The 25589-nt window shown below is 38.1% G+C and overlaps 1 protein-coding gene across 3 annotated transcripts in view; it reads right to left on the reverse strand.

Annotated features, from left to right (window-relative positions):
- Positions 1–25589, reverse strand: part of LOC149138333 (uncharacterized) — a 439570-nt gene that overhangs the window by 319359 nt on the left and 94622 nt on the right. For 2 of the 3 annotated variants that reach the window (XM_089447178.1, XM_089447176.1), the window contains exons 4-8: positions 18594–18685; positions 17935–18070; positions 17686–17754; positions 17106–17207; positions 14939–15037 (exon numbers count right to left, since the gene is read on the reverse strand). In XM_089447178.1, the coding sequence (XP_089303304.1) occupies positions 14939–15037; positions 17106–17207; positions 17686–17754; positions 17935–18070; positions 18594–18685 (498 nt within the window). The remainder of the gene's footprint in view (positions 1–14938; positions 15038–17105; positions 17208–17685; positions 17755–17934; positions 18071–18593; positions 18686–25589) is intronic. The other variant, XM_089447177.1, reaches the window with a different exon arrangement.

The raw sequence follows: 25589 nt of genomic DNA on the forward strand, positions 1-25589 counted from the left end.
GCCAATCTGATCTGGGCTTTAGCCATCAACTCTTTGTCAAGTTCATTGTTACTTAATTGACACTTTTAGCCACACAAGTTTTGGAGGTTCTCCATTCTGCCATCAAGGCTTTGACCATTAAAAAAAAAGAATAAAAATTGTTGCCTGCAGTCGTATGCAGCCACAACTTATCACCTAAGGAAGTGTTTCCAGAGGCAGGCTGTCAACAAAGCTCTGTTGCAGTGACCCTCCCTGCACACCGTCAAATCAGTCATCATAGTAGCCACCGCCTGTCAACTAGCCATACTATCAACTATATATTGTCGTCTTCCACAACTGCAACTCGCAATCGCTACCGCTGTTGATTTTTAATGTACCTTGTACAAGTGGTTTCCCATGAGTTAGTCTCTACTTAGGGAAAAGTGTCCAAAATAATTATTTTCCTAAGTGTGACTTTATAAGTGGTAAAGTCAATGTTAAATTATAAAGTGAAAAGTGACTTTAGACATAAAGTACAATGTGGGTACTTTATTTAATGGGTGAGTTAAAAAATAGAAAGTGAGAATTAAAAGCACATTTATTCTCATCCCTTGATCTAAATGAATCTGAGCCATTAGATCTTAGGGTTGCCCAAAAGTCATTTAGGGAAACAAAAGGGGGAAAAGAAAAGAGAGATTGCATTCATTCTTCATGAACAAATTGGAGAAAGGAAGCTGAGAGCTAGAGAAAAGTCCTGAAAGAGAAATTTGTTGCAGCAAGCTGAAGGAGTGATTTCTGGGCAAACCTGGACATGGAAATCAAGGTTTAGAAGACAACAGAAGGTACAATACAAACATCATTGAATGCTGTGATCTGCACACCGTTCGAGACAAGTTTTTGAATAAATAAACTAAAAAAAATTGAAAATAAATCCGTACAGTCTATACAGCGGTACGGAAATCCATACAATCGTATCTGTGCAGTACATATTTTCAGCGTCAAGTGGGCACGGAAATCGAGGCAAAGTGGGCACGGTTTTCAAGGAGTTTTGGGTTGAAGAGAAAAGTTGTATTTTGCTGTTTTGTTTTGTTTGCAAATGTATTTTTCCTAAACTTGAAAGATAAATAAATTTGAAGAGCCCTCTAACAGGTTTTCCCCGAAGAAAATTGAAGGGGTTGTGCTCTAAAGCATAGAACCAACAATGGTATGTTCTATGTTTTAGAGCAATTTTATTTCAATGTCTTTATTAGCCCAGTACCAACATTTAGATTAGCAATCACATCAACATGATAGTAAAATGCAAATAGAACATAAACATAAACAGTAGAAGACAAGCCAAGACAAGAGGACACAAGATGTTCTGAACAACAGGACCTGAATTTGTTCTGTCCAACAAACACAAAAACACAGAAAAAATTACCTTAATTTCTGTGCATAAACAGCCTTAGATATCAGCCTTAGATATCAGCCTTGATTTATGTGCATAAAAGCCCTAGAAATCACCTCAAATATCCTGCAAAATTCTGTTGTTAATAACAGAAATCTGCCCTCCAAATGTGTGCCTAGACACTGCTGAAAATGTCTAGGAAACAGTGCCCAAAAAGCACATAGAATTATGTGCCTAGATGCCTTAGTGATTAGTATAGAAGGGGCATGTCTCTAAGAACATGACCATTCAAGAAGGGGCACCTGCCTAGGTATATAAGTGGGCGCTCATTTGTAACAATCTCACCATCATATTCTCATTCATACATTTTGTGTATATATATATATATATATATCCTCAATGGATATCTTCATATTCCAAGTGTTTTGGAGTAACTTGTTAGTACGAACTTTGTTTATAACATTTGCTATCAAAGTTGTTCGCTCCTCTAGCCACTCAACCGCTGCACAAAGCCAATCTGATCTAGCCTTTAGCCATCAACTCTTCGTCAAGTTCGTTGTTATTCAATTGACACTTTTAGCCACACAAGTTTTGGAGGTTCTCCATTCTGCCATCAAGCCTTTGACCATTAAAAAAAAAAGGAAAAAAGAATAACAGAATATATGATAAAAAAAAAATAATAATAAATAAATTTAAAAAAAAATAATAATAATAATAAATAACATAGAAAATAAACAACATTTAAAAATACAGTTATTAAAAAAAATGAAAAAAAATTGTTGTTTGCTGTCATACGCAGCCCCGACTTATCACCTAAGGAAGTGTTGCCAGAGGCAGGCTGTCAACAAAGCTCTATTGCAGTGACCCTCCCTCCACACTGTCAAATCAGTCATCATAGTAGCCACCGCCTGTCAACTAGCCATACTATCAACTATATATTGTCGTCTTCCACAACTACAATTCGCAATCGCTACCGTTGTTGATTTTTAATGTACCTTGGACAATTGGTTTCCCATGGGTTAGTCTCTACCTAGGCAAAAGTGTCCAAAATAATTATTTTCCGAAGTGTGACTTTATAAAGTGAAAGTGACTTTATAAGTGGTAAAGTCAATGTTAAATTATAAAGTGAAAAGTTACTTTAGACATAAAGTACAAAGTGGGTACTTTATTTAATGGGTGAGTTAAAAAATAGAAAGCGAGAATTAAAAGCACATTTATTCTCATCCCTTGATCTAAATGAATCTGAGCCATTAGATCCTAGGGTTGCCCAAAAATCATTCAGGAAAACAAAGGGGGGAAAAGAAAACAGAGATTGCATTCATTCTTCATGAGCAAATTGGAGAAAGGAGGCTGAGAGCTGGAGAAAAGTCCTGAAAGAGAAATTTGTTGCAGCAAGCTGAAGGAGTGATTTCTAGGCAAAGTTGGGCATGGAAATCAAGGTTTAGAAGACAGCAGAAGGTACAGTATGAACATCATTGAATGTTGTGAGTTGCATGCTGTTCGAGACAAGTTTTTGAATAAATAAACTAAAATTAAACAACAACAAAAAATTGAAAAAAATCATGTACAATCTATACAGCGGTACGGAAATCCATACAGTCATATCTGTGCAGTACATATTTTCAGCTTCAAGTGGGCACAGAAATCGAGGCAAAGTGGACACGATTTTCAAGGAGTTTTGGGTTGAAGAGAATAGTTGTATTTTGCTGTTTTGTTTTGTTTGCAAATGTATTTTTCCTGAACTTGAAAGATAAATAAATTTGAAGAGCTCTCTAACAGGTTTTCCCCTTCAATCTTCTCCGGGGAAAACCATTGTTAGTTCTATGCTTTAGAGCAATTTTACTTCAATTTCTTTATTAGCCCAGTATCAACATTTAGATTAGCAATCACATAAACATGGTAGTAAAATGCAGATAGAACATAAACATAAACAGTAGAAGACAAGCCAAGACAAGAGGACACAAGATGTGGCACTAGCTAGGGACAAACCCTAAGGTGGGGAAACCCTTGATCAAATCTTCTTCTAGTCTTCAATAGCTCAGCAGAGAGAGAGTACAATTTACAAATTTGATAATTTAAAACAATAGCAAAAAAGCCCTAACCAAAAAATTCAACGCTGGTCAACAGGGCAAATTTGACCCTCAACAAATCGGTCAACTTCAGTCAACTTTGTCATCCAAATAGCAAGATAAAATAGCCCGCAAAATAGTGAAATTCAGCCTAGTCAAAGTCTCGTCAAACAACCCACCTGTGGTCAGCACTAGCTGCAATCAACGCTGGGTCAAACTGTCTAGAAACTCGGTCTCCTGAAATTTCGGCCTCTTGAAATTTCACTCCCATGAAATTTCGGACTCTTGAAATTTCGACGTCCTAAAATTTCGCTCCCCTGAAATTTCGGCCTCCTGAAATTTCAGTCCCCTAAAATTTCGGCCTCCTGAAATTTCAGTCCCCTGAAATTTCGACCTACTGAAATTTTGGCCTCCTGAAATTGGCCGACATTGGCAATTTGACCATAATCAAAATAAATTCTTAACTTCATTTGTACATGTCAGGATCGGATGATCTTTAGATCAATCCTACACCTCTCAGAGAGAGGAATCCAAGAAAAATATCAGTTGTCATAAATAAGATGACCCATGTGGAATTTGGCCCTAGTTGCCAATTTTAACACTCCCTCTCAACTAGGAAGAACTCCATCTGCTAATCCATCTGCCGATTTGTAGAGATCAATGCACTACTCTGCTCTGTTGAACTATGAAGAAGAAGAAGTGATTGAGAACGTATCATACCATTCTCTACTGACCCGAAGTCAATCCTAATCAAAGGAGAGTGTATCATACCACTCTTACTAACCCGAAGTCAATTCCAATCAAAAGAGAGTGTCTCATACCACTCTTACTGACCCGAAGTCAATTCCAATTGATCCCAAATCAATATCGATCATCCTAGCATAGGGAGTACGGTAGTACACGATGCGTCCATCGGTAGTACTATGGTCCCTATCCTCATTTCCCTACTCATTGGCTAAATGAGAGGTACTTCCCATGAGTCCTAGACTGAATGGGTAGAATGTCTCAGCAAGAGAAGCATGAACCACTCATCCTGCCTACATATCGCCAAGGGGTATTGCAGGGGAAGGCTAAACCACTCACCCTGTACACAACAAACCACTAGAGGAAGGATGAACCACTCACCCTAAGGTTTCTCATTGCTCCAAAAAGTACCCCAAGCCCCCTAGAGCTCCCAGAGCTCAATGTCCATCATACAAGACCCTCATAAGAGGGTCTCTCCACGACTCCAAGTCGTTCTCGAAAGGCCAAGAACTTGACCTTCCCTAGGGGCTTTGTCAGAATATCGGCGACTTGCTCATTAGTCCCAATGTGATGGAGCCTATTGCTCCTCGTTGTACCCTATCCCGGATAAAGTGGTACCCGATATATATATGCTTGGAGCGATCATGAAACACAGGATTCTCTGATAATTGGATCCCACTCTGCTTGTCACAGAGGATCACGGTGGTATGGAGGCCATACTAGCAGCTCCCTGAAGAGCTTTCTCAACCAGATAGCTTCACAGGAGGCCATACTAGCAGCTATGTATTCGGCCTCGACAGTGCTCAAGGCAACCGATTTCTGCTTCTTGCTCATCAAGGATATCGAAGCAGAACCCAAAGAAAAACAGCATCCAGAAGTGCTCTTGCGATCCACCACACTAGCAACCCAATCAACATCAAAATAACCATGCAGCCTCACATTTTCGATAGTGTATCTCAATCCATGAGTGATTGTGCCTCGAAGATATCTCAGAAGATTCTAGGCACCAATCCAATGTATATGATGAGGCTCAACCATATATTGGCTCAATGTGTTAACTGTAAAACATATGTCTAGACGGGAGTTCACCAAGAACATCAGTGCTCCTATGAGTTGACGACACTCAGAAGTATTTCCCAATTAAGGTCCAGCAACACTACCACATAACTTCTTAAAGTTAAGTTCCATCGGAGTAGTCACAGGCTTGCAGTCCACCATCCCAGATCTTTCCAACATCTTCACAACATATTTTCCTTGAGAGAGGAAAATTTCACCTGGCTTTTACCAGACCTCCAACCCTAGGAAATAGTGCATCGGTTCTAGGTCCTTCATCTCAAATTTAGAAGCCAACTCCCTCTTACATTTCTGAACGAGAGGGTCCGCACTTCCATCAACTCCATGCTTGATTTTATAGATCCACTTAGAGGTAACAACCGACTTGTCCTGGGGTCTAGGGGCCACATCCCCAACATCATTCTTCGTAATTGACTCATATTCTTCATTCCTAACATCCTTCCATACTTGATGCTTCACAGCTTCTTTGAATGATGAAGGCTCATTTTGAATGATGGTGCTCATGGCGATCAAATATCCTTGATACCTGTTCGGTTTCTTGCTTTCACGAAAAGTCTCCCTTGGTGCAATGTGTCTCTCGACATCTTCGAGAGTCTCCCTAATCCATGAGGGTCTCCTTTTGGAGGAGGAGGGCTCATGAGTAGGAGGATCAATAGGATCCATAGGTTCATCAACATCATGCATCGTTTCGTCTTCTTTTGCACCCTGATTTCCAGTGTCAACTTCTTTGTCCTTCCTTAGGATAGGAAGGTTGTTGATTTTCTTGAGGGCCATATCTTCATCGAAGGTGACATCATGACTTATCTCAACTTCGTTTTGACCAGCCACATAAATTCTATATCCCTTGGAATTTTCACTATAGCCCACAAAGACTCCTTTCTTCCCATATGCACCCAATTTGATTCTTTTCTCTTTCAGAACATGAAAATATACGGGACTTCCAAAAATTCTAAAATGAGAGACATCAGGTTTCTTACCAATGAACATTTCTTTGGGAGTCTTGGAGTCCAATGCTTGATGAGGGCATCGGTTTTGAACATACATATCGTATTTGCAGCTTCAGCCCATAGGAACTTCGGAAGGCCTTGATCATGAGGCATCGCACGAACTGCTTCTACAATAGAGCGATTCTTCCTTTCAGCCACATCATTCTGCTCAGGAGTGTATGGCGTTGTAGTCTCCCTCTTAATGCCAACTTCTTTGCAATAATCTTGGAATTCATTGGATTCGTACTCGGTCCCATTATTAGTCCTCAATATCTTGATTTTCTTCTCGGATTGGTTTTCGATCAAGACTTTGAAGTGTCGGAACCAAGTGAACACTTCATCCTTCTTCTCCAAGATGTAGATCCAGGTCTTGCAAGAATAATCATCCGTAAAGGTGAGATAATATAAGTATCCTCCCAAAGAGTTTACGGGCATCATATCAGATATGTCGGAGTGGATCAACTGCAATATATTTGCGGTCTTGCTATTACTTGAGGGGAATGGTCCCCTTATAAGTTTTCCTTCAGCACATCCTGGACATACACCTTCATTCTCTACTTTGAACTAGGGCATACCTGTCCCCATCTGTTTCACATCAGATAGGGCCTTATAATGAAGATGGGCAAACCTACGGTGCCATGGTTCAAATTGTAGAGATGTGTCGCAAGACATGGCTCCCAATGGACTTCCTCCAACTTGATACAAAGTGTCAAACCTGAACCCAAAAGTAAAAGCATCTTTAAAATTTCTTTTCCAAACACGTACCTTCCCATCAATGAATGCCACCCTGAATCCTTCGTCCTCCATGGCTGAAATGGACACCAAGTTCTTCTTGAGATCAAGTACATATAGTACTTCTTGCAAATGAATAGTGTTACCTTGATTCAATTGGAGGGTAACATTCCCTACTCCCTTCACGGGATATAGGTGGCATCGTCTCCAAGGATGATCTCCAAGTTTGTCTCATTTTCTATCATATTAGAGAGGACTTCCTTGTATTTGGTGAAGTGCCTTGAGGCACCACTATCAATCAGCCAATTTCCCAAAGTGTCCAGAGGAGAGGCAGTGGAGAGGGACGATATAAGATAGTACTCTTTTTGCTTATTGTTCACAACAATTGATTCTTCATACCTGGAGTTCCTTGATTTCTTGGAGGGTCAACCATTTCCTTGATGTCCCACATTCCTTTTTCCTTTACCATTAGACCTGCCATTCCTTTGATCGTTGTTGTTGAAGTTGCCCCTGGAATGATTGTGATGATCATCATGCGATGTGTCCCTTCTATTTGGACACTCCCTTGCATAGTGGCCAAACTTATTGCAAACAAAGCACCTGCCCTTCATTCCTCCCTTAGATCCAGGCTTTCCAATGAAATGACGTTTAGACCCTGCATTATTTCTCCTTTTGGCATGAGCAGATAATGCAGTGGGGTTGCTTTTATTAGAAGGCATTTCTTGCTCCACCATTCTTGTTTCTTCTTGAATGCATCTCGACATCAATTCTTCAAACCCTGGAATTCGATCATTGTTGAGCACAGTGGTTCTAAATACATACCACTCAGGTGGAAGTCCTCCAAGGGTGGTGACAATAAGTTCCCTGTCAGGAATGACTTCTCCAATCGAGAGTAGATCATTTTTTATCTCAGTAATCCTCAAGAAATAGGATAGAATATCCTCGTCCTTGCCCTTCTTAATATCCTTCAACTTATTCTTGAGAAATAGAATTTGATTAGCATTACGAACCTTGAACATGCCGACCAACCTGTCATAGATCTCCTTGGAGGTCTTCAATTCGAAGATGTAGGCCTCCAGATGCTTATCAATGGAATCCCTAATAATCTTCTTTGCTTTGATTTCAGCCCTATTGTACTTGGTCTTCGCAACAGCCGGTGCATTTGAAGGAGGTTCATGGATTTTACCCTGCACATAATCCATCACTTCTTTTTCTTCCAAGGTCAAATCAAGAGACATCCTCCATCCATGATAGTCAAATTTATCATGGAGCTTGTCTTCAACCAAGAAGTAGGATGAGGAACCCATTGAACCTTTTGTCCTTATCCAACTGTCTTTGGTGATTTCTCTTTCACTCTTGCAAGGGCTTTGTCTTCACCTCAGCTCTGATTCCATGTGAATTTTAACCAAAAATGGTATGTGTTGTCGCATAGAGTGTTTAGGCACCACGACAACACTCAGATTGGGGGTTGTCACCCTGATCCCCAATATCTCTGTTTAAGTTGTCGCCCTATAGTAGACGAAGAGGGGTGGACCATATGGAAAAATGGAATGAAGAAGAACTAGTTGGGAACCAACCAGTTCGGGAGACACAACGAGGCGATCAAATGCTTGATTAAGGCTTAGCAAGACTTAGAATTTGATTAGATTTTAAATGATTAATACCAGTGCCTTATGGAGTTAATGGTCTTGCTAGGTAAAATGAAAACCAAGTAATTGATTAGCTACTGTTGCTTAGGAAAATGAAATCTATTTGTAATTCCAAAATAAAAATCTTTAACAATCGCTTGAAAATATTCGCAAAATGTCTAGCATGTAACGAGCATTAAATGATTCAAGCAATGACGATCAATTTCACTAAATGCACAATGTTTTTAGCTATTAAATTTCAAGAGATACAAATACCTTAATCAACCACGAAATTTAAAAGCTAATCACTTCAGATCCTAGAATTTATATGATTATGCTTAATCACCCAAATCTAGGAAATTCACCACTTTCAAATAGTTAATCTTCAGACACAAAAATTTAAACACATCTAACTATAGAGAAATGGCAAACACTAATACCAGAATAGCTCACCTTTAGATTTTATCCTTGATGAATTCGATTAATCTTTGGAAAACTTTTTGATGGCTAAGCAAGACTAAATGTGACCAAAATAAATCGAAAAAGATTTAATATTTTTTATGGGCCAGAGGCCACATAAAAAATTTAAAACCTTTAGATGTGAAAATTTAATTTGATTTAAAACAAATTTTAGTCACATAAAATGAACTTTTTAGGCCCCTTTTTTTAATGTTTTATATTTTTAACTTTTAGGATTTTAAAATTTTTATGATTTTTCTGAATTCATATGAAAAATATCAAAGTCAAAACAAACAAAAAAGAAATAATCATAAAATTAAAATCAGACTTTTGAATTTTTTATGTTCTTAGATAAAGAAAAACAAAAACAAAAAATGAAAACTGAACTTTATATAATCAAACCAAAAGATAAAAAAAAATTATAAAAAAAATAAAAATTATAAAAATAAAAAAAATAAAAAAAAATAAAAAATAAAAAATAAAAAAATAAAAAATAAAAATCTATACAAAACCTATCCTAAACTATACGTAACCCAGAGAAAGTCAAAAAAAAAAGAAAAGAAACTAACCCTAAACAAAAAAATCGAATTCTATTGTTTTACGATTTGTGCAGGTGATGGCAGAAGTGTGGAAGAGCTTCAACGGCTTGGACGGCGGTGGAAAAGGGAGCAACGAGAAAGGATTCATAATGGATGAGGGCAGATGGATAGCGATGAGGAGCAAGCAGGTAATACGCTGCAGGATGGAGCAGCGTGTGAAGAAACAGGCAGATGAGGAAGGGAGAAGGAGTTGCAACAAATGTTTGCGGACAGAAAAGGAGGACGCAGCGAAAGGGTTAATGGTGGGCAGCGATAGAGATGAGGAAAAGCGATGGGGAAGAATGGACTACGGAGTTAGGCAGAGGAAGATACACGTGTGGATCTCAGGAATGAATGTGAGCGGCAGGCAACGTTTTAAAGAGCAGCAAAATGAGCTTGATTAGGGAAGAAATGAGGATCCCAAGCGGCCACAAATAGAAACGCAGGTATAATGGAGCTATGGGGACTACGTATTTGTAGAAAAATGCAGCAGAAATGTGGGAGGATCCGTTGAATCTTCTCTGCAACAGCGATATGGCAACAAATAGGAGACAGGCTTTCCCAAAAAAAATTGAAATTTTTTGCAGCACAAAAGCAAACAACCCCAGGGAGCAGACAAGAGAAACTGGTAGCCAAATAACCCAAAAATTTCCAGAAATTTTTGATTAAGACATCATACCGCTACTCAAGATTTACCAGTTAAACCCTTTAAAAAATAAAATTTTTCCAGATTTAAAAAAATTTAAGAAACCCTTGGACTGCAAAATAATGCCCCTGCAAAAGCTGGTTTTGAGGCGAGATCTTACCCTCGAGGGCCTAGATCTGGCTTCAAAATCAAACTTCACCTTCAGATCTGCAACCTGTTCCTGAAAACACAAACACCCAGAATCCCAATATACCAAAAAAAATTGAAATCCAGGAAACCCTAAGTCAGAAAAATTTAAAAAAATTATAGATTTATGCATAGGAGTAGCAAATCCACCAGATTTGGCGAGTGTGAGTCCAACTCCGCTCCCAGATCTGATAATTTGAGGCTCTTAAAAACCAGATTTATTAATTTAGCACAAAAAAAAATTGAAATTTTAAATTTAAATGGAGGTGCTTCGCCCAAAACCCTCAATGAAACTTCTTATGATAAGCCCGGGATTCAATCAAGTTGGGCACTTCTAGAATATACTAATCGGGAGTTGGCTGATCCAACTAAAAACTTTCCCGAACACCCAATGATAAAAAATCAAGAATTCCATACACAACTCAATTCAACCATTAACATAGAGCGAGAAAATGATAATAAAATTCAGATTTAATAGAGATACTTGCCATTATATTCATAACTTAAATTACCAAAAAACCCTAGTGATCAAGCAAGATACCTGTGCTTAAATCACTCTTCATAAAGCTATCATCAATGGCTAAAAGGAAATCTATGCATGAAAATAACACATCTTACAGCATTTCCACGAAGAGTAACAACAGCAGAAATTAACCCCAAAGTCTTTTTTTATTGCTCATAAAAAAGGATTACAAGAAAGCTTTCACTTAGCACACGACTCAAAAATCGAATGATCTCAACTGACCACTGACCTCCTATACAAAGATAAATCTTCCAACGGCTAGTTCGAGTGATCCTTGTCAAAGTGATCTCGACCGTTGATGAGGGATCAAAATTTCTTTTAATCTCATCTGTCGAAATTTTAAATATTGAAGAAATTTCGAAATTTTCAACTAAATTCATTTTAATTAATTCAAAAATTAAATTTTTGAATTAATTTCCTCAAAATTTTGACTTTGACTTAACCCTAGGGACTAAAGGCCTAAAATTTAGCAAAATAATCAATTTACCTTAATCCCTGGGCCTTTTAAAATTTGAATTTTAAGGACCAACGAATTTGCCTTTGGAAAATTTAAATTTACCTAGGACCCATAATTAATTAAATTTCTGGCTTAGGATTTTAACTAATTTTGTCCAGAAAATTTAATTAATTAACCTATGAGGGGATAAATTATTTTTCCAACCCTCAAGACACTTTACATCATTATTTTCATATCTCTTACATCACAAGGGGGGAAAACCCATCTGAAACAAACCCTCACAGACCACCCATTTCTGCGACTTAAATATAATCCAGCAGACTAAGCAATTTGTAACAAAATAACCTAACCAAATAGTTAGGACTATTCCCAAATCACTTTTACACAAACTTGATCTATAACACTAGGACTTGCCTAAGATTCTGATGACAAAATTCATTCCGGCTTTGAGGTAAGGCTGAAGGAAAACTCTGTCGACCATCCGAGAATGGATCAGTGAGACAAAAAACCTCCCGGAATGTAGATCGTTACTAGAAAAATAGGTTTACCTAGGCAATTACATACATGACACAGATCTGCTGAGATTATTCACATCATATATATGCATAATGGGTTTACATTATAACATGACAACCAAGTTGATGATGATAGATGGACGACGCGGACATATCAATCAAGTGTTATCCCTTTTGCGAAAAAAGGGGGTGTATTGTTATGGGTCGTTGACACGCAGTGGTCAACAGTATGTTCTATGCTTTAGAGCAATTTTACTTCAATTTCTTTATTAGCCCAGTATCAACATTCAGATTAGCAATCACATCAACATCATAGTAAAATGCAGATAGAACATAAACATAAACAGTAGAAGACAAGCCAAGACAAGAGGACACAAGATGTGGCACCAGCAAAGGAAAAACCCCAATGTGGGGAAACCCTTGATCAAATCTTCTTTTAGTCATCAATAGTGCAGCAGAAAGAGTACAATTTACAAATCTGATAATTTATAACAGCAGCAAAAGACCCCTAACCAAAAAAGTCAACGTTGGTCAACATGGCAGATTTGACCCTTAGCAAATCGGTCAACTTTAGTGAACTTCGACCTCCAAACAGCAAGATAAAACAGCCCTCAAAACAGTGAAATTCAGCCCCAGTCAAATTCTAGTCAAACAGCCCACCTGCGTAGCCCTAGCTGCAATCAACACTGGGTCAAACTGTCCAGAAATTCGTTCCCCTGAAATTTCGGCGTCTTGAAATTTCGCTCCCGTGAAATTCTTCCTCCTGAAATTTCGGCCCCCTCAAATTTAGCTCTCCTGAAATTTCGGCCTCATGAAATTTCGATCCCTTGAGATTACGCTCTCCTGAAATTTTGGCCTCCAGAAATTTCGCTCTCCAAAAATTTCGAACGTGTGGAAAGAGAGAGGCCTAGAAATCTGCCTCATGAAATTTCGGTCCCCTGAAATTTCGGCCTCCTAAAATTTCGCTCCCCTGAAATTTGGGCCTCCAGAAATTTTGTTCTCCAGAAATTTCGAACGTGTGGAGAGAGAGAGAGAGAGAGAAGTGTGAAGATGAGTATGTCCAAATGAGGTTAAGTCACCTTCTATTTATATGCAAGGTTGAGGATGAATAGACGTGAATGTTGGGCTTCTGAGCCTACATAAGTTTGCTGGACGACCTTGACAATTTGACCATAATCAAAATAAATTCATAACTTCATTTGTACATGTCAGAATCGGATGATCTTTAGATCAATTCTACACCTCTCGGAGAGAGGAATCCAAGAAAAATATCAATTGTCATAAATAAGATGAACCATGTGGAGTTTGGCCCTAGTTGCCAATTTTAACAAACCTAAAGCATTCAATCATCCAATTCAACTTGTGGTCCATATTAATATGTTCTTAAACATTAAATGAAAGCAATTGATTACAAGCCTGGGTAATGTACCTTGTAATGGATGACCCACCTTCATCTAATAAGTAAGCTAGATGTCACAAAGCACTGATAGGAGTATATATGGATGGCCTTTTAAGCTATCTCTCTATAGATCACATAGGGCTGCTAGCTGGCAAGCTTAACAGAATAGGAGAGAAGTTTTGTCCTAGTGATCACCCACTTGGGTGAATAACAATCCCATAATCTTTCTTTAGAACACCCTCTGTAATTGTATGTATAACTACCACATTGCCTAAGTCAATAAGGCATTGACCTCCCTTTCACCGATTACCCCCAATACCATTTTAAATATCTCTCATTTTTTTCTTAAGTTGCTAAGTTCTCTTTACTCCCACTCCATATTACATTAAGTGAACATAGTAACTCATAGGGAAGCCCCTTTAGGCCAGGAAGCTATTCCTCGGTCTTAAAGTGGACAAGACAGTGAGTGAAGTGACAGTGTCCAACCTTGTAATTATCCATAGGTTAGTTTCCAACTTTTGGACTTTAATCTAAAAGGTGCTAAATTTTAAGGTAATAGGAAGTTGAGCTAGACTCTATATAAAGAGGAGCTCTCCCTCATTTGTATTCATGGTTGAATCTTTGCAGCTTCGCCTCACTGGAGCTTGATTGACATATCTTTTTTGCAGTATATGTAATGTATATGGGTTTCTTCTTTATGGGATGCATCAATTTTTAAAGCTCTTCTCCCTTGTTTGTTATTTGGCACATAGAGATTAATTGTGGATTTTCAAGTCATCTACAAAACTAACAAAATTGATCCATTGAAGGGTAAAGTCTGCCACTTGAAAGGAAATTGCTTCGGGTGAAAATCTCTTATTTCCTTTGTTAGTTTGGTAACTATTTAATTCCTCACTTTTCCTATTATCAAGAAACCCTGGGTAATTACTATTACTAAGCCACAGTTGAGTTTGCTAGTAAAGGTGCTCCTTTTAAGACCCCTTCTTTATAAGGTCTTGGTGTTCATTTCCATCTTGATTATATAGGAGATTATTGAGTCATTGCCCCTAGTTTCCTCCCTTTAATCCATAAGGAAAATAGGCCATTTTGAAGAAGTGTTTCTTCTTGACCCCATAAGCCCCCTTAGATTACCCTTAAGTTCATTGCCCTTGTCGGATTTCGCACTAATGTCTATTTTCTCACATCGCATCTTTTATATCCTAAAATACAAAAACATTATTTTAATAATGTCACTCTTACTTCACCATGTGCCTCATTGCTTAACTTTAGTAATCTATAAAAGTGAAGGGGATAGGTTACTTAAGTGACAGTGGTAACCATCCTAGTAATTCCCAATAGGGTTGTGCCCTCTCAATTAGGGATTTTATCATAAAGGGAGGTAACAATCCTTAGCTATTTCTTCAGAAAATTTAATTAAAAAAATCCCTACTAAATGGAACATGTGTCACATTGGCCTGCCTCTGCATTGCGGATTAAGGCATTTTATGTAATGTATAATTACAACATACAGAATATTAAAAATTGCATAAGCTTGTACACACCAAAAGTATTTGCCAACTACAATTCCTGATAAGCTACACTCATTTTAGAAATCTACCTGATAAGAACGGTCATCTGGCAGTAGAACACTGCTTATGGTCTCAGCTCGTTGTTTGTTGATTATAGCATTGATATAGTCTCCTGTATTAAATGATTCCTGCTTTGAAATAGAAAAATAGCAGCCAGAGATAGATATGAGTTTCACGGGAAAATTATATATTCTGAAAGTAAACATGAAGGGCTAGGCTTTTCTATGCAACATCCTGTCCACAATAACTAGGATTTGTGAAAATACAAAATTGGAATTTAAATCACCAGAAATGACATGTTTAATTACATTGTCAGGCAGACAAAAGCCATGACAGAAAATTCTAGAAATATGAAACAGGAAACAATCATACGAATAGCTACGAAGCAGCAAAGGAAAAACAGTCCCATGGAAAAAACGAAATAAATAGAGAATTCATGTGGCCTTTTATATAACTGCAATTAACTTCAAAGCTCTAAGTCAATATATGCTATACTAATAAAGTCGTTAATCTTTCAATTAGGCAACAAAAGATCAAGCCTAAAACTATGTTGCATGGGTACGATATGATGAAAATTCTTTAAAACACATTTACAGGGGTAAAGGGATTTTCCTTTGTAAAAAGGCAGTCATCAAGATACAGGTATAGCAAGCATAGTATGGCTAGAAGTGGGTGGAAGTACCCAAACAACAATGGCCTAAAGCATCTTACTTTAACATAAACAATAATAAAGCAGAAAATGTTGATCCAGATATTTAACTTCCCTGAATATTTGTGTTCAGTTTTCTATGGAGAAACCTACTAAAATTTATTACAGTGATGCCATGTAGTTTTCCATAAAAGTGTGGGACTATCCAATGTATAGACAATTATTGACGTGATAATCACACATATCTAGTTGATTGACCACCTATGCATCACAAAGTAATAGCAATCAGTAGTTGTCTCTCATCTGTGCTTATGTTTCAAACGTGGAAGGCTATAGAACTAGCAATTGCTCTGGCTTTTTCATGCACGAGGCATAAGAAAAGATACTTTAGTAATGTCCAACAAATGACCACAATAAATAGGTCGATAAGACTCAAAGTACATACAGAATAAATACATAGTGGAAGTTCCTATTGCTGTCCTTTCAAAAACAGATAAAGATCCAAGTATCTAGCTAAATGAAGTACAAGAGTAAACCAGCCCCAAAGGTTAGCTCAACTGGTTGAGTCCCCATTGTTAAGTACCTCGCCAATCGGGAGGTCACACGGTCAATTCTCCTCGACAACCTTGGGGTTAGGCCCTACTAGTCTGGCCGACAGGTTTTAAAAGATTCCCTTTGGAGTTGATTGGCCCTGATTTTCCTATGGGAAAAAAAATGAAGTACAAGAGTAAATAGAAAGTGCTCAGAACAAACCTATGACAAGCACAAAGAGAGGATCTCATGGTGCACTGGAGCCAGAGGCCAAGGCCAAGGCCAAGAAAGGAGAGAGGAAGGGAAGGCAGATCAGCTGAGTCATCAATCACCGTGAAGGGGCTGATGCACTCTTTGGTAATGTCATTCGAGAATACCATCAGCCTAGGGGGCTGGCTATCTTTTGAGAAAGAATATCAATTTGTGACTTTGCTTCAGAAAAATGACATTTTCACAGGACTGTATCATTGAGGAGCTTCGAAACCAAAGGCAGAAAGTAACCTTCCATGTTTATTAGAGACCAAGAAAGAAAGATTTAAAAAAAAAAAATAACGCCCATAACTGAACAAATTAGGCCAATGAGATGGGAAAGTACAGCCAGCTACAATGGCATGCTAAATCTGATCACGACTGAATTGCTTGGTCAGCAACACATCTGATAACAAATAAAGCAACTAGGTTTCATCAGCTAATTAGAGCATATTTTGTGAATATCAAATAGCATTGCATGCAAATATAGATGTACATCATTTTAGAAAGTACCTAAATGTAACCTTTAACAACAAATTTTGTATTTGTATTTCAAATTTGCACTTACAATGCTGTCTAATTCAAACCCTTTTATCTAGCAAACAACTAGCTTCTCTTTGGATATATTCTTGTCAACTCAATTCATCAAACACAAAACCGATGCTCAAATAAGTCCTCAACAGTGTTTCTAGATAAATTTGGCAATGCCAATAAACCAAAATCAAATCAAATATCTCTCCAAAATCTAGAGTGTAGTAAACACCAACCAGATCAGATTCACCACTGGGTTTGGCTGCCCAAAGCCGAAGGTTGATTGTATTTCCAGTACCATACCCCGGAATGGGGTTATCATATGCAACAGCTTCTACCTTCACAAAAAAGAATTCAATGAAATGAAGAAAACGTATTTGAACTAAAATATGAGGTACATAACAAGCTTTAGATATGTCTGCCATATACAAACTTGGCTAACCAATGGATGGCATTGACGTTAGATATGAAGAATAACATTGCAGCAAAATCAGATGAAGATCCCAAATTTAGTCTTAAATTATAAAAATTCCAGTCAAATTGCTTTTATAAAATCACAGCATCTGCTTTTGTTTGCCAATGATGCAATTCTCTAGTCATATTTCCCTTAAAGGACATTATCAAATATGCAGTTTGATCAAATTCATGAATGCCAATCTGGCAGTCTGACCAAATTCATGTGTGCCAATCTGGCAATCCACAAAATTTGCATAGCCTCTCTTGACTACTTTTCTTCTAAATCTAGCATAATCACTTTTATCATATTTGCTGTCTTGCAAGGATATAAGCACCTATAGGGCAATCGCTGGTTCTTACCATCTCTCCTGGAATCCATTTTTTTTGCCTTTTTCCATTGTGAACAACCTCCTCCACTTTACCATAAAACTACAAAATATACCAGGAAAAAGTATTATTCTATGAAATAAAAATATAAATGTTACACTAAAAATGCTTTATAGAGGATTGATACCAGGAACTCATAATGCATACCCAGGGGCCAGGATTATAAGACTCGCAATATGTAAAACACACACTGATGCAAAGAATGATCTTTTCACAACAAACCTTTACTGGATAGGTGATATGAGCACGCTCAATCTCCCAAGGATTACCAAAATTCAGCCAATAATCTGGTTGTTCACGCTGAAACCCATCAATTATCACCTGCCTAAACAACCCATACTGATAACGCAATCCATATCTGCAAGATGAAAATGGCTTTAGTAATGAATTTGTCGCAGAACTACACATAAACAAGACCTGCAGATTGCTTATCTGTTGTGCTTGACGGCATTTGATAGCTATGCGTTACTGTTATTTAGCTTAGATTTGAAGTTAAATTCTCTCTGTTCCTTTTGCTGGGAGATGCCTCATGTACCTCTTTTATAGATGTTAGTGCATGTTGTACCCTCAAGCCTACTTGACCTATTTTGGTCAGTTGTGGACATTGATAAAAATTTCAATTTCAATTGCAAGAAAACAAAACAGAAATCGGGAATAATCTGGTTATAGCAAAAGGAAATACAACCAACCCCATTCCAGACTCTCTCTCTCAACCAACATAAGGTAAGATAATTTTATTAATGTCCAACGAATGACCATAAATAGTTCAAAGGGACTCAAGGATACGACCAGTATGAGCACAATGTAGGAGTACATAGATATTGCATTGAGTGAAGCTAAGTTATTGAAACATGCAAACAGATGAGGAATATAAAACAAACCCCCAGGCCGGTAAGTCCAGAGTTGCAAGTGAGTCCATCAGACATGCTGAGAGTCGAGCAAGCCCTCCATTACCAAGAGCTGCATCTCCTTCCTTGGTACATACAAAAACAGAATAAAATGAATAAATCGACAAAGCCGATTCATCGTGCTCTCTCATTATTTGGTGAAATTCCAATTAAATGCAAAGAGATTATCAATCCTTGTGATATTGGAAATTACGAAACAACTATGTTCATAGCAGTAAGTAAATATACCCATAAATAACAAAACCAATATACCATCAGTAAAACTTGATATGTAAATAATATCATTGTTGTTCTCGCAAGACTCAAGAATTATAATTCAATGACAATTTGGCATTCAATACTCATTAACGTAAGGTTCAATCAACAAATTTTTATATTATATTGAAAATATCTAAATCAAAATGTTCAAGTCATAGTAGATACAAAACATGCTCAATGAATTCACTCAAATCAATAACGTCAATGCTAGTCCTCTGCATGATTTGCATCTTCTATATCCTACGTCAAGATGCTAGCAAGGTACTCACTGTTCTCAACCTTTAGTTCATGCACTGACATCTTAATGATAGGCAGCTCAACAAGGTGATCAGATCCAATCTTCTCATCAACACAAATAGTAATTACAGTATATTTAGTAATGCGGATATCTTGCATTCATAGCTCTAGAGTCTAGACTTTAAGGGATTGCAAATAAAGTAGTGAATATGTAAGTGACTAAAGGGTTAATTAGGCAAATGTGGCTTTATAGTTAAGTAGTTTTACAACTTGTCTCTCAGATCACTGGAAGCCTTCATTAAACAGGAAACAAAAAGACAGCAACAAACATTTAATTCCCAGGTTAAGGCGGTCCAATAAGGGAACAACCACCCCCACCCACTGTGGTCAAAGGAGTGGTACAAGCAAAGTTGAATGAGAAATGTCTCCATAGATCTCGCGAACTCAATCTGAGAGTACATGGCCTCCCACCTCCAGTGTGTTGATTTTTGTAACTTGGGAGGTACTCCAAGCCTTGAGGATCGAGATTGGAATTGTTGAAGATTGCGAAGACCAGATTTGGTAGCTATTACCTCACCTTCAAGCGCCTTTTGAAGGTAAGAGAGTCATTGGCTAGCATGGTATCAAGTCCACATTGGCAGGTATTAAAGGAAAGGGCTACAAATGCAGCTGACAGGAGAGGTTTTGAACTGGTGGAGGAGGCCACTCTTGATGGTCAGTTTTGGACAAGTGTGAGGCAAGTATTGGATTTCACCAAGACCATTTATCACATGATTCGGTTTGCAGATACAGACAAACCAGTGATTGGCGAGGTGTATGAGCAGATGGATACCATGTTGGGGGAAATAAAAGATATTGTTCATAACAGAGATCCCGACTTGTACAATCTGATTCACGATTGTGTGTGTGAACGGTGGAATAGACTTAATCTTCCACTACATTGCCTGGCGTATATCCTTACGCCAAAATACTACTCTACATCTTGGCTGGGCCAACCTGCACAAGGGGGTGGGGTTAGGACCAAACCCCATTTAGATGCAGTGGTAACTAGAGGATATTTGGAAGCATTAGAAAAGTTGGTACCTGACAGGGAGGAATGTGCAGCTGTGCGCCTTGAAATAGGCAGATACTTCAGTGGCACTGGTTTGTATGGTAACTTCCATGCAATGGACGACAGAGATAGATTTGATACTCTCACATGGTGGGAAACATATGGTGGCCAGGGACTTTGCCAAAATTGGCAAAGAAGGTTCTTTCACAGGTTGTAAATACTTCTTCTGCAGAGAGGTGTTGGAGCACCTACAGCTACATACATAAAGTGAAAAGAAACAGACTCAATGAAAACCGAGCAGAAAGCTTGGTTTATGTGTAGTACAACTTGAGGTTGTTGAGTCATTACTGTGATCGAGCTTATGAGGATCCCACATATAAAATTTGGGACAATCACCCAGAGGATGACAATTTGGAGGATGGCATTGTACATCTTGAAGAACTGGAAGAGGAACTTGTAAGGGATGAAGATGAAGCAGCTACAGCAGCCATGCCACCTCCACCTCCACCATCCAGTAGCAGTGCTCGAGGTCCGAGTCTTGTTCCTTTGTTGTCGCCACCTCCATCTACACCCTCACGTGGAGGTTCTAGTTCTGGTCGTCGGTCTGTGTGGGAGACTCCTAGAAGACCACCACGACCTGCTCATACTCCTGGAGACTCTCGTGGCAAGGGCCACATGTAGATTTACAGTTTACTTCTCTTTTTTAGTTTCTATTAGACTTTAGTTTTCATAATTGTTGAGTTTTGAGTCCTTGATTCTTGACTCTTGACTCTTTCATATCATAATGATATTTTTTGTAAACAATATATCACTGTGACAATGAAAATTTGAAGTTTGAAGTTGGGCCTTGGCAATTATAACTCATTGGTAATGATTGTGAATTATGAATATGATGCTTCGTGAAAGACTAAAGTTGTTTCATTTCATTTCATTATTCATGTTTCATTTTATAAATTTATAACATTTCATATCATGTTAACAGTTAGAAGTTAGGACTTAGAAATATCTAAGATATTACTTCTTGTAATGGTTAAACTTAGTTACTTAGCTTACAAGTACAACTTTGGTGATCAATGATGATAAATGTTATTGAATTTTCAATTTTGAAAGCTTGAAGTTGAAACTTTAAGATTGAATTTGATGAATCATGATTCACAAGACTCAATATGTTGCAGTTGTAATATGTATTTTGCTAACTTGTGGACATGGTTGATGACGATTATAATTTCCAGATGATTGATGTGATATGGTTCAATGATCAATCTATGTTTTTTTTTATGTTTTTTATGTCTAATTCAACATTCTACATGTTTTTGTTGACATATATGTATCAAAAATCAAAAATATAAAAATAATATATATTTTTAAAAAATCGCTCCCGGATTCGCTCCCAAACCGGGAGCTTCTGAAAATGGTCGCTCTCGCTCCCGTTTTCGCTCCCGCTCCCAAGCAACATTGGTTTGGAGGAAGGAGCTCCACCAGTAGCCTTGTGGGCTTGAAACCCAAGCCTGGGGTTTTGCACCCAAAGTTGTTGGGCCAAAACCATAACGAGATTGTGACATGTGATGGAAGAGGATGATAGTAGATATCGAGACGAATCCAACGCATCGAAAATCGTCCAATTCCAAGTTGTCGTTAAAGAGATATTTATTTTTGAAGATATTGTGTGAGCTTGTGACACAAAAGTTAAGGTCGGCTTGATGTTTTATTTACCTTATGACAGTTGGCAAGCCCTCTTGGAGGAATTCGATGGAGCCCTCTTGTTGGATATAAATAAGAGGTAAGTATGGAGTTGTTTCATCCATCCCAAGTGCATTCAAACATGGATTAGCTCTGCGATTTTGGTGTGGTTCTGAGGCAAGAAGAAAGGAGCAATGATGCAGAAGCATTCAACCCAAGGAAAATCATTGTAATTTACTAGACATAGGGGGTCATGTGTTTTAGGAAGTTAGGTTCCTAAGTGTTGAATTAATGTAATATTTAGGCTTTTGACTGATTAGAATAGGAATTAATTAGATAATATGAGGATGTTTGTAAATGCTCTTGAATAAAGGAAAACATGAGTGGTTAATAATGACAAGAGAGTTAGAAGTCAATTATAACTCTTAAGGTAGTTTCATGATTCGAGGAACTAGAGAGAGTTCTTAGGGATAAGTTAAAAGTGGACATAGAGGACATCTAGGAGTCAGTTCAATAGATTTAGGAATTGAACCAGAATTAGTTCAACAGGACCTTTCTGGTATAAATGTAGGCCTACAAGCAGAGTAAAAAAGGAGGCCACTGATACTAAAGATTAGGCTTGTGTGAGACAGAGAGTCTCGAATGTAATCAATTGTTCATATTTATATATACAGAGGTTTATTCCATAACTGTGTAAGTGTGTGGAACCTATATTGAATGACTGAATTATTTATGTGAAGTCGTAGGTTCTGTAACAAGGGTTGCAGGCAGAGTTCTATAGAATACGCAGAGGGAGAGAATGATTCAGAGGAATCATCACGGGTCTTAGAATCCAATTGAAGAAACAGAGTGAAGCTCTCGAGAGAAGTAGCGAAGTGAGAATTCGCAGAGGAGTTAAGCTCAGAGAAGTTGAGTAACCCTAAAGAAAAATCCAAACCACAAAGAAAACACTGAAGAATTGGCGTAAAATCTAAGTGAAAAGGAAGGGCGGAGAAGTGAAGTATCGGCGCATATTAACTGTTAGATCTCAGAGATCAACGATCCAGATCAAAACTCAGAGGAACCTAAAGGAACCATCATAACCATCCGATGGAGTAGATCGACGGTCATTGCATGTGGAAGAGCGCAGAAGTTAATTCGTGAGGGAAGTGGTTTCGTATCAGTAGGTGGTATTTCGGGCAAGGTCTAAATGGTAAGTCGTATTGAGCTTTGAGCGCCCGATTCCATACATATCACGACGCGTGGCAGCAAAGTGGAGAGGGGAAACCGCTTTATCGGGCGGTTAACCCCCATACTCGTGGTCTATCCGAAGTCGGAGTGCACCATCGGATCTGCTAAGTGTAGATCAATAGTGGAGGATTAATATGCAAGTTGTTTGATCGGAGAAGGGTGAAGGGAAAGCGACTTGCGATAATGCGAAGGGCCGATGAGCGGACCCGATGATCTTTATGAACGAGGGTTTATAATGTTTGAAGTCCGGCTTTATGGTTTGGAGCGGGTTTTCTTTTGTATTCTCGTGTTTCCCATATTTTCCGACAAAATGAATGGACCGAGTTTTTAATGTAAAAGAGCCAATAATGTGTTCCGACAGTGTGATCACATATCGGGGAAGTGGAAGGAGTGTGTAATGTGACCCACGGAAGAGCGATACCTCGATTGTGATAAAGGTAAAAGATTGATATCTGTGCAAAGGTCGTATTAAGGCGGAAAGGCATGTTTTAAGTGCATTTATGTTATAAAAGGGTTATAATAGAAATATAGCGCTGATAAAAGAGTTTTCATGTGTTAAGTCCGATATAACCAAAGTTTATAAAGTGAAGGTTTAAAGGGTTAATGAAGGTTTATAAGGGTGAATAAGTCTCGATAGAGGAGATTGAAAGTCTGGGCTATTATATTGAATAATTCCGCATATGAAGTTTATTAAGAAAAGGGTCCTTAACCATTGATAGTTGAAGAGTTTGACTCCTTTGAAAGTTAAATACCTGGGAAAAATGTGTTTATGTATTGTAGATGCATACTGTGGGTGTAAGTGGGGGTAACCCTGGCATCATTTGTTATCAGAGCCAAGTTTATAATTGAAACAGTTGGTGTTAAAACAGAACAAAGGAATTCTGTGTGAACATTTCTTTGAAAGAATTGAGAATAAAGTTATGCGTTAAGATGTTTATCAAGGCCAGGAGAGAACAGATTATAATCTGACAGACAGTAGGCACACAGAGGGGATGTGTAGCAGAACTTGCATATGCAAGAAATAGAGGACAATCCATTCAAGGTATAGGTGGAATGGTGAAACAAGATCATGATGAGATCTTGAAGGTGAGGTGATATGTTCTATTTTGATTTGAGAATGTGTGTTTATACATTGATATGCAGGTGATAGCATAAGAAGGTGTGAAGGTTGCAGCAATCTAGAGCAAGGAGTGCTCAATTGGTTCCAAAGGAAAGAACTAGAGAGATGCTAAAAGACTGATCTCAAAGGAGAGAAGCTTAGTGAGGCATATGTAGCAAGAAGGAGACTTGTTACTACAAAGGGATTGTTGCAGATCACAAAGGCAATTCCACAGAGGATGTGGGTAGAATTGCTAACAGATGAAGGAAGCTCTTAAGACTTTCTAAGTGAAAGAAGAGGTGGTCAGAACCAAGTATTTCATGGTTATTGAAATACAAGAGGACAGTTGTGTTCTTCAGAAGTGCAGATGAGTTGAAGCCTAGAAGGAGCAGAGAGAAGTGCTCAAAGGAAGTTCCAAAGATAGAAAACCAAGGGCTTGCCAAAAGACCAAGTACAGAGGTAAGCTTGGTGAGGTAAGTTGCAACAAGGAGGACTGGTTGTTGCAGAGGCTTTAATGCAACTTATAGTGAGTGAGTGAGGAGCTCATGAAGATAGAGAAGAAGAAGATAACTACTGATAGTCATAGTAGACGTTCTGAGGAAGACCACAACAGAAGAAAGATGAAGAAAGAGGATGCCAAGGAAAATGGCAAGAGGATGAGTCAAAAGGAAATCGACAAAGAAATTGCAGAGTTAAAAAAACAACTCGATGCATTAAGGAGAATACTTGAGGAAAGCCAGAGACTAGGTTGGGTCTTGAGGAAGAAGTCAGTGAAGTGGCATAAGTTGCAGAGTAAGCTACAGCAGAGGCAAGTAAGGTGGCTGATGGAAAAACTCAAAGAAGCTGAGTTGGAAATGGAAGAGTCCATTTGTGAACCAAAACAGGGAGAAATTCTGGGAGAAAGTGAAGATGAAGACTTGAAGACTGAAATTTCAAGTGAGGCCAAAGAGTCACATGGTTTTAGATCTAGCAATTTGTGTATGTTTGCAGGTGAAACATGTAAAGAAGGACAATTTGTTGATATTGTCATAAAGGAGAAAGAAGACAAGCAGAATCTAAATTCTGTTATGAAAGAAGATGAGATAGATAGGTCTCATATACAGTTGGAGAAAGATATCAAGCAACCAAGTGAAGGGCTTGAGGAGATTGAAGAGGAGACCATCGAAGAATTTCTGAGTCATGAAGAGAACTTGGAACAGCAAGGAGATATGATGGTTGAAGCATCAAGTGAGACCACAAGGTCTTATGTTTTTAAAACTAATAGTTTGTGTATGATGGCGAGTATTGCAGTAGAAAAGCAACCTTTTGAAGATATCTTCAAAGTAGAGGAAGATCTAGAAGAAAAAGGTGACAAATAAAACTTCTCAGAAGAAGAAGAAGAATTTGACTGCATATAGAAAAAAAAGTTTATGGA

Source organism: Pinus tabuliformis, chromosome X (assembly GCF_031772625.1).
Source record: "Pinus tabuliformis cultivar Carrire ecotype Pingquan chromosome X, CPIR1, whole genome shotgun sequence".
NCBI classification, from domain to species: domain Eukaryota; kingdom Viridiplantae; phylum Streptophyta; class Pinopsida; order Pinales; family Pinaceae; genus Pinus; species Pinus tabuliformis.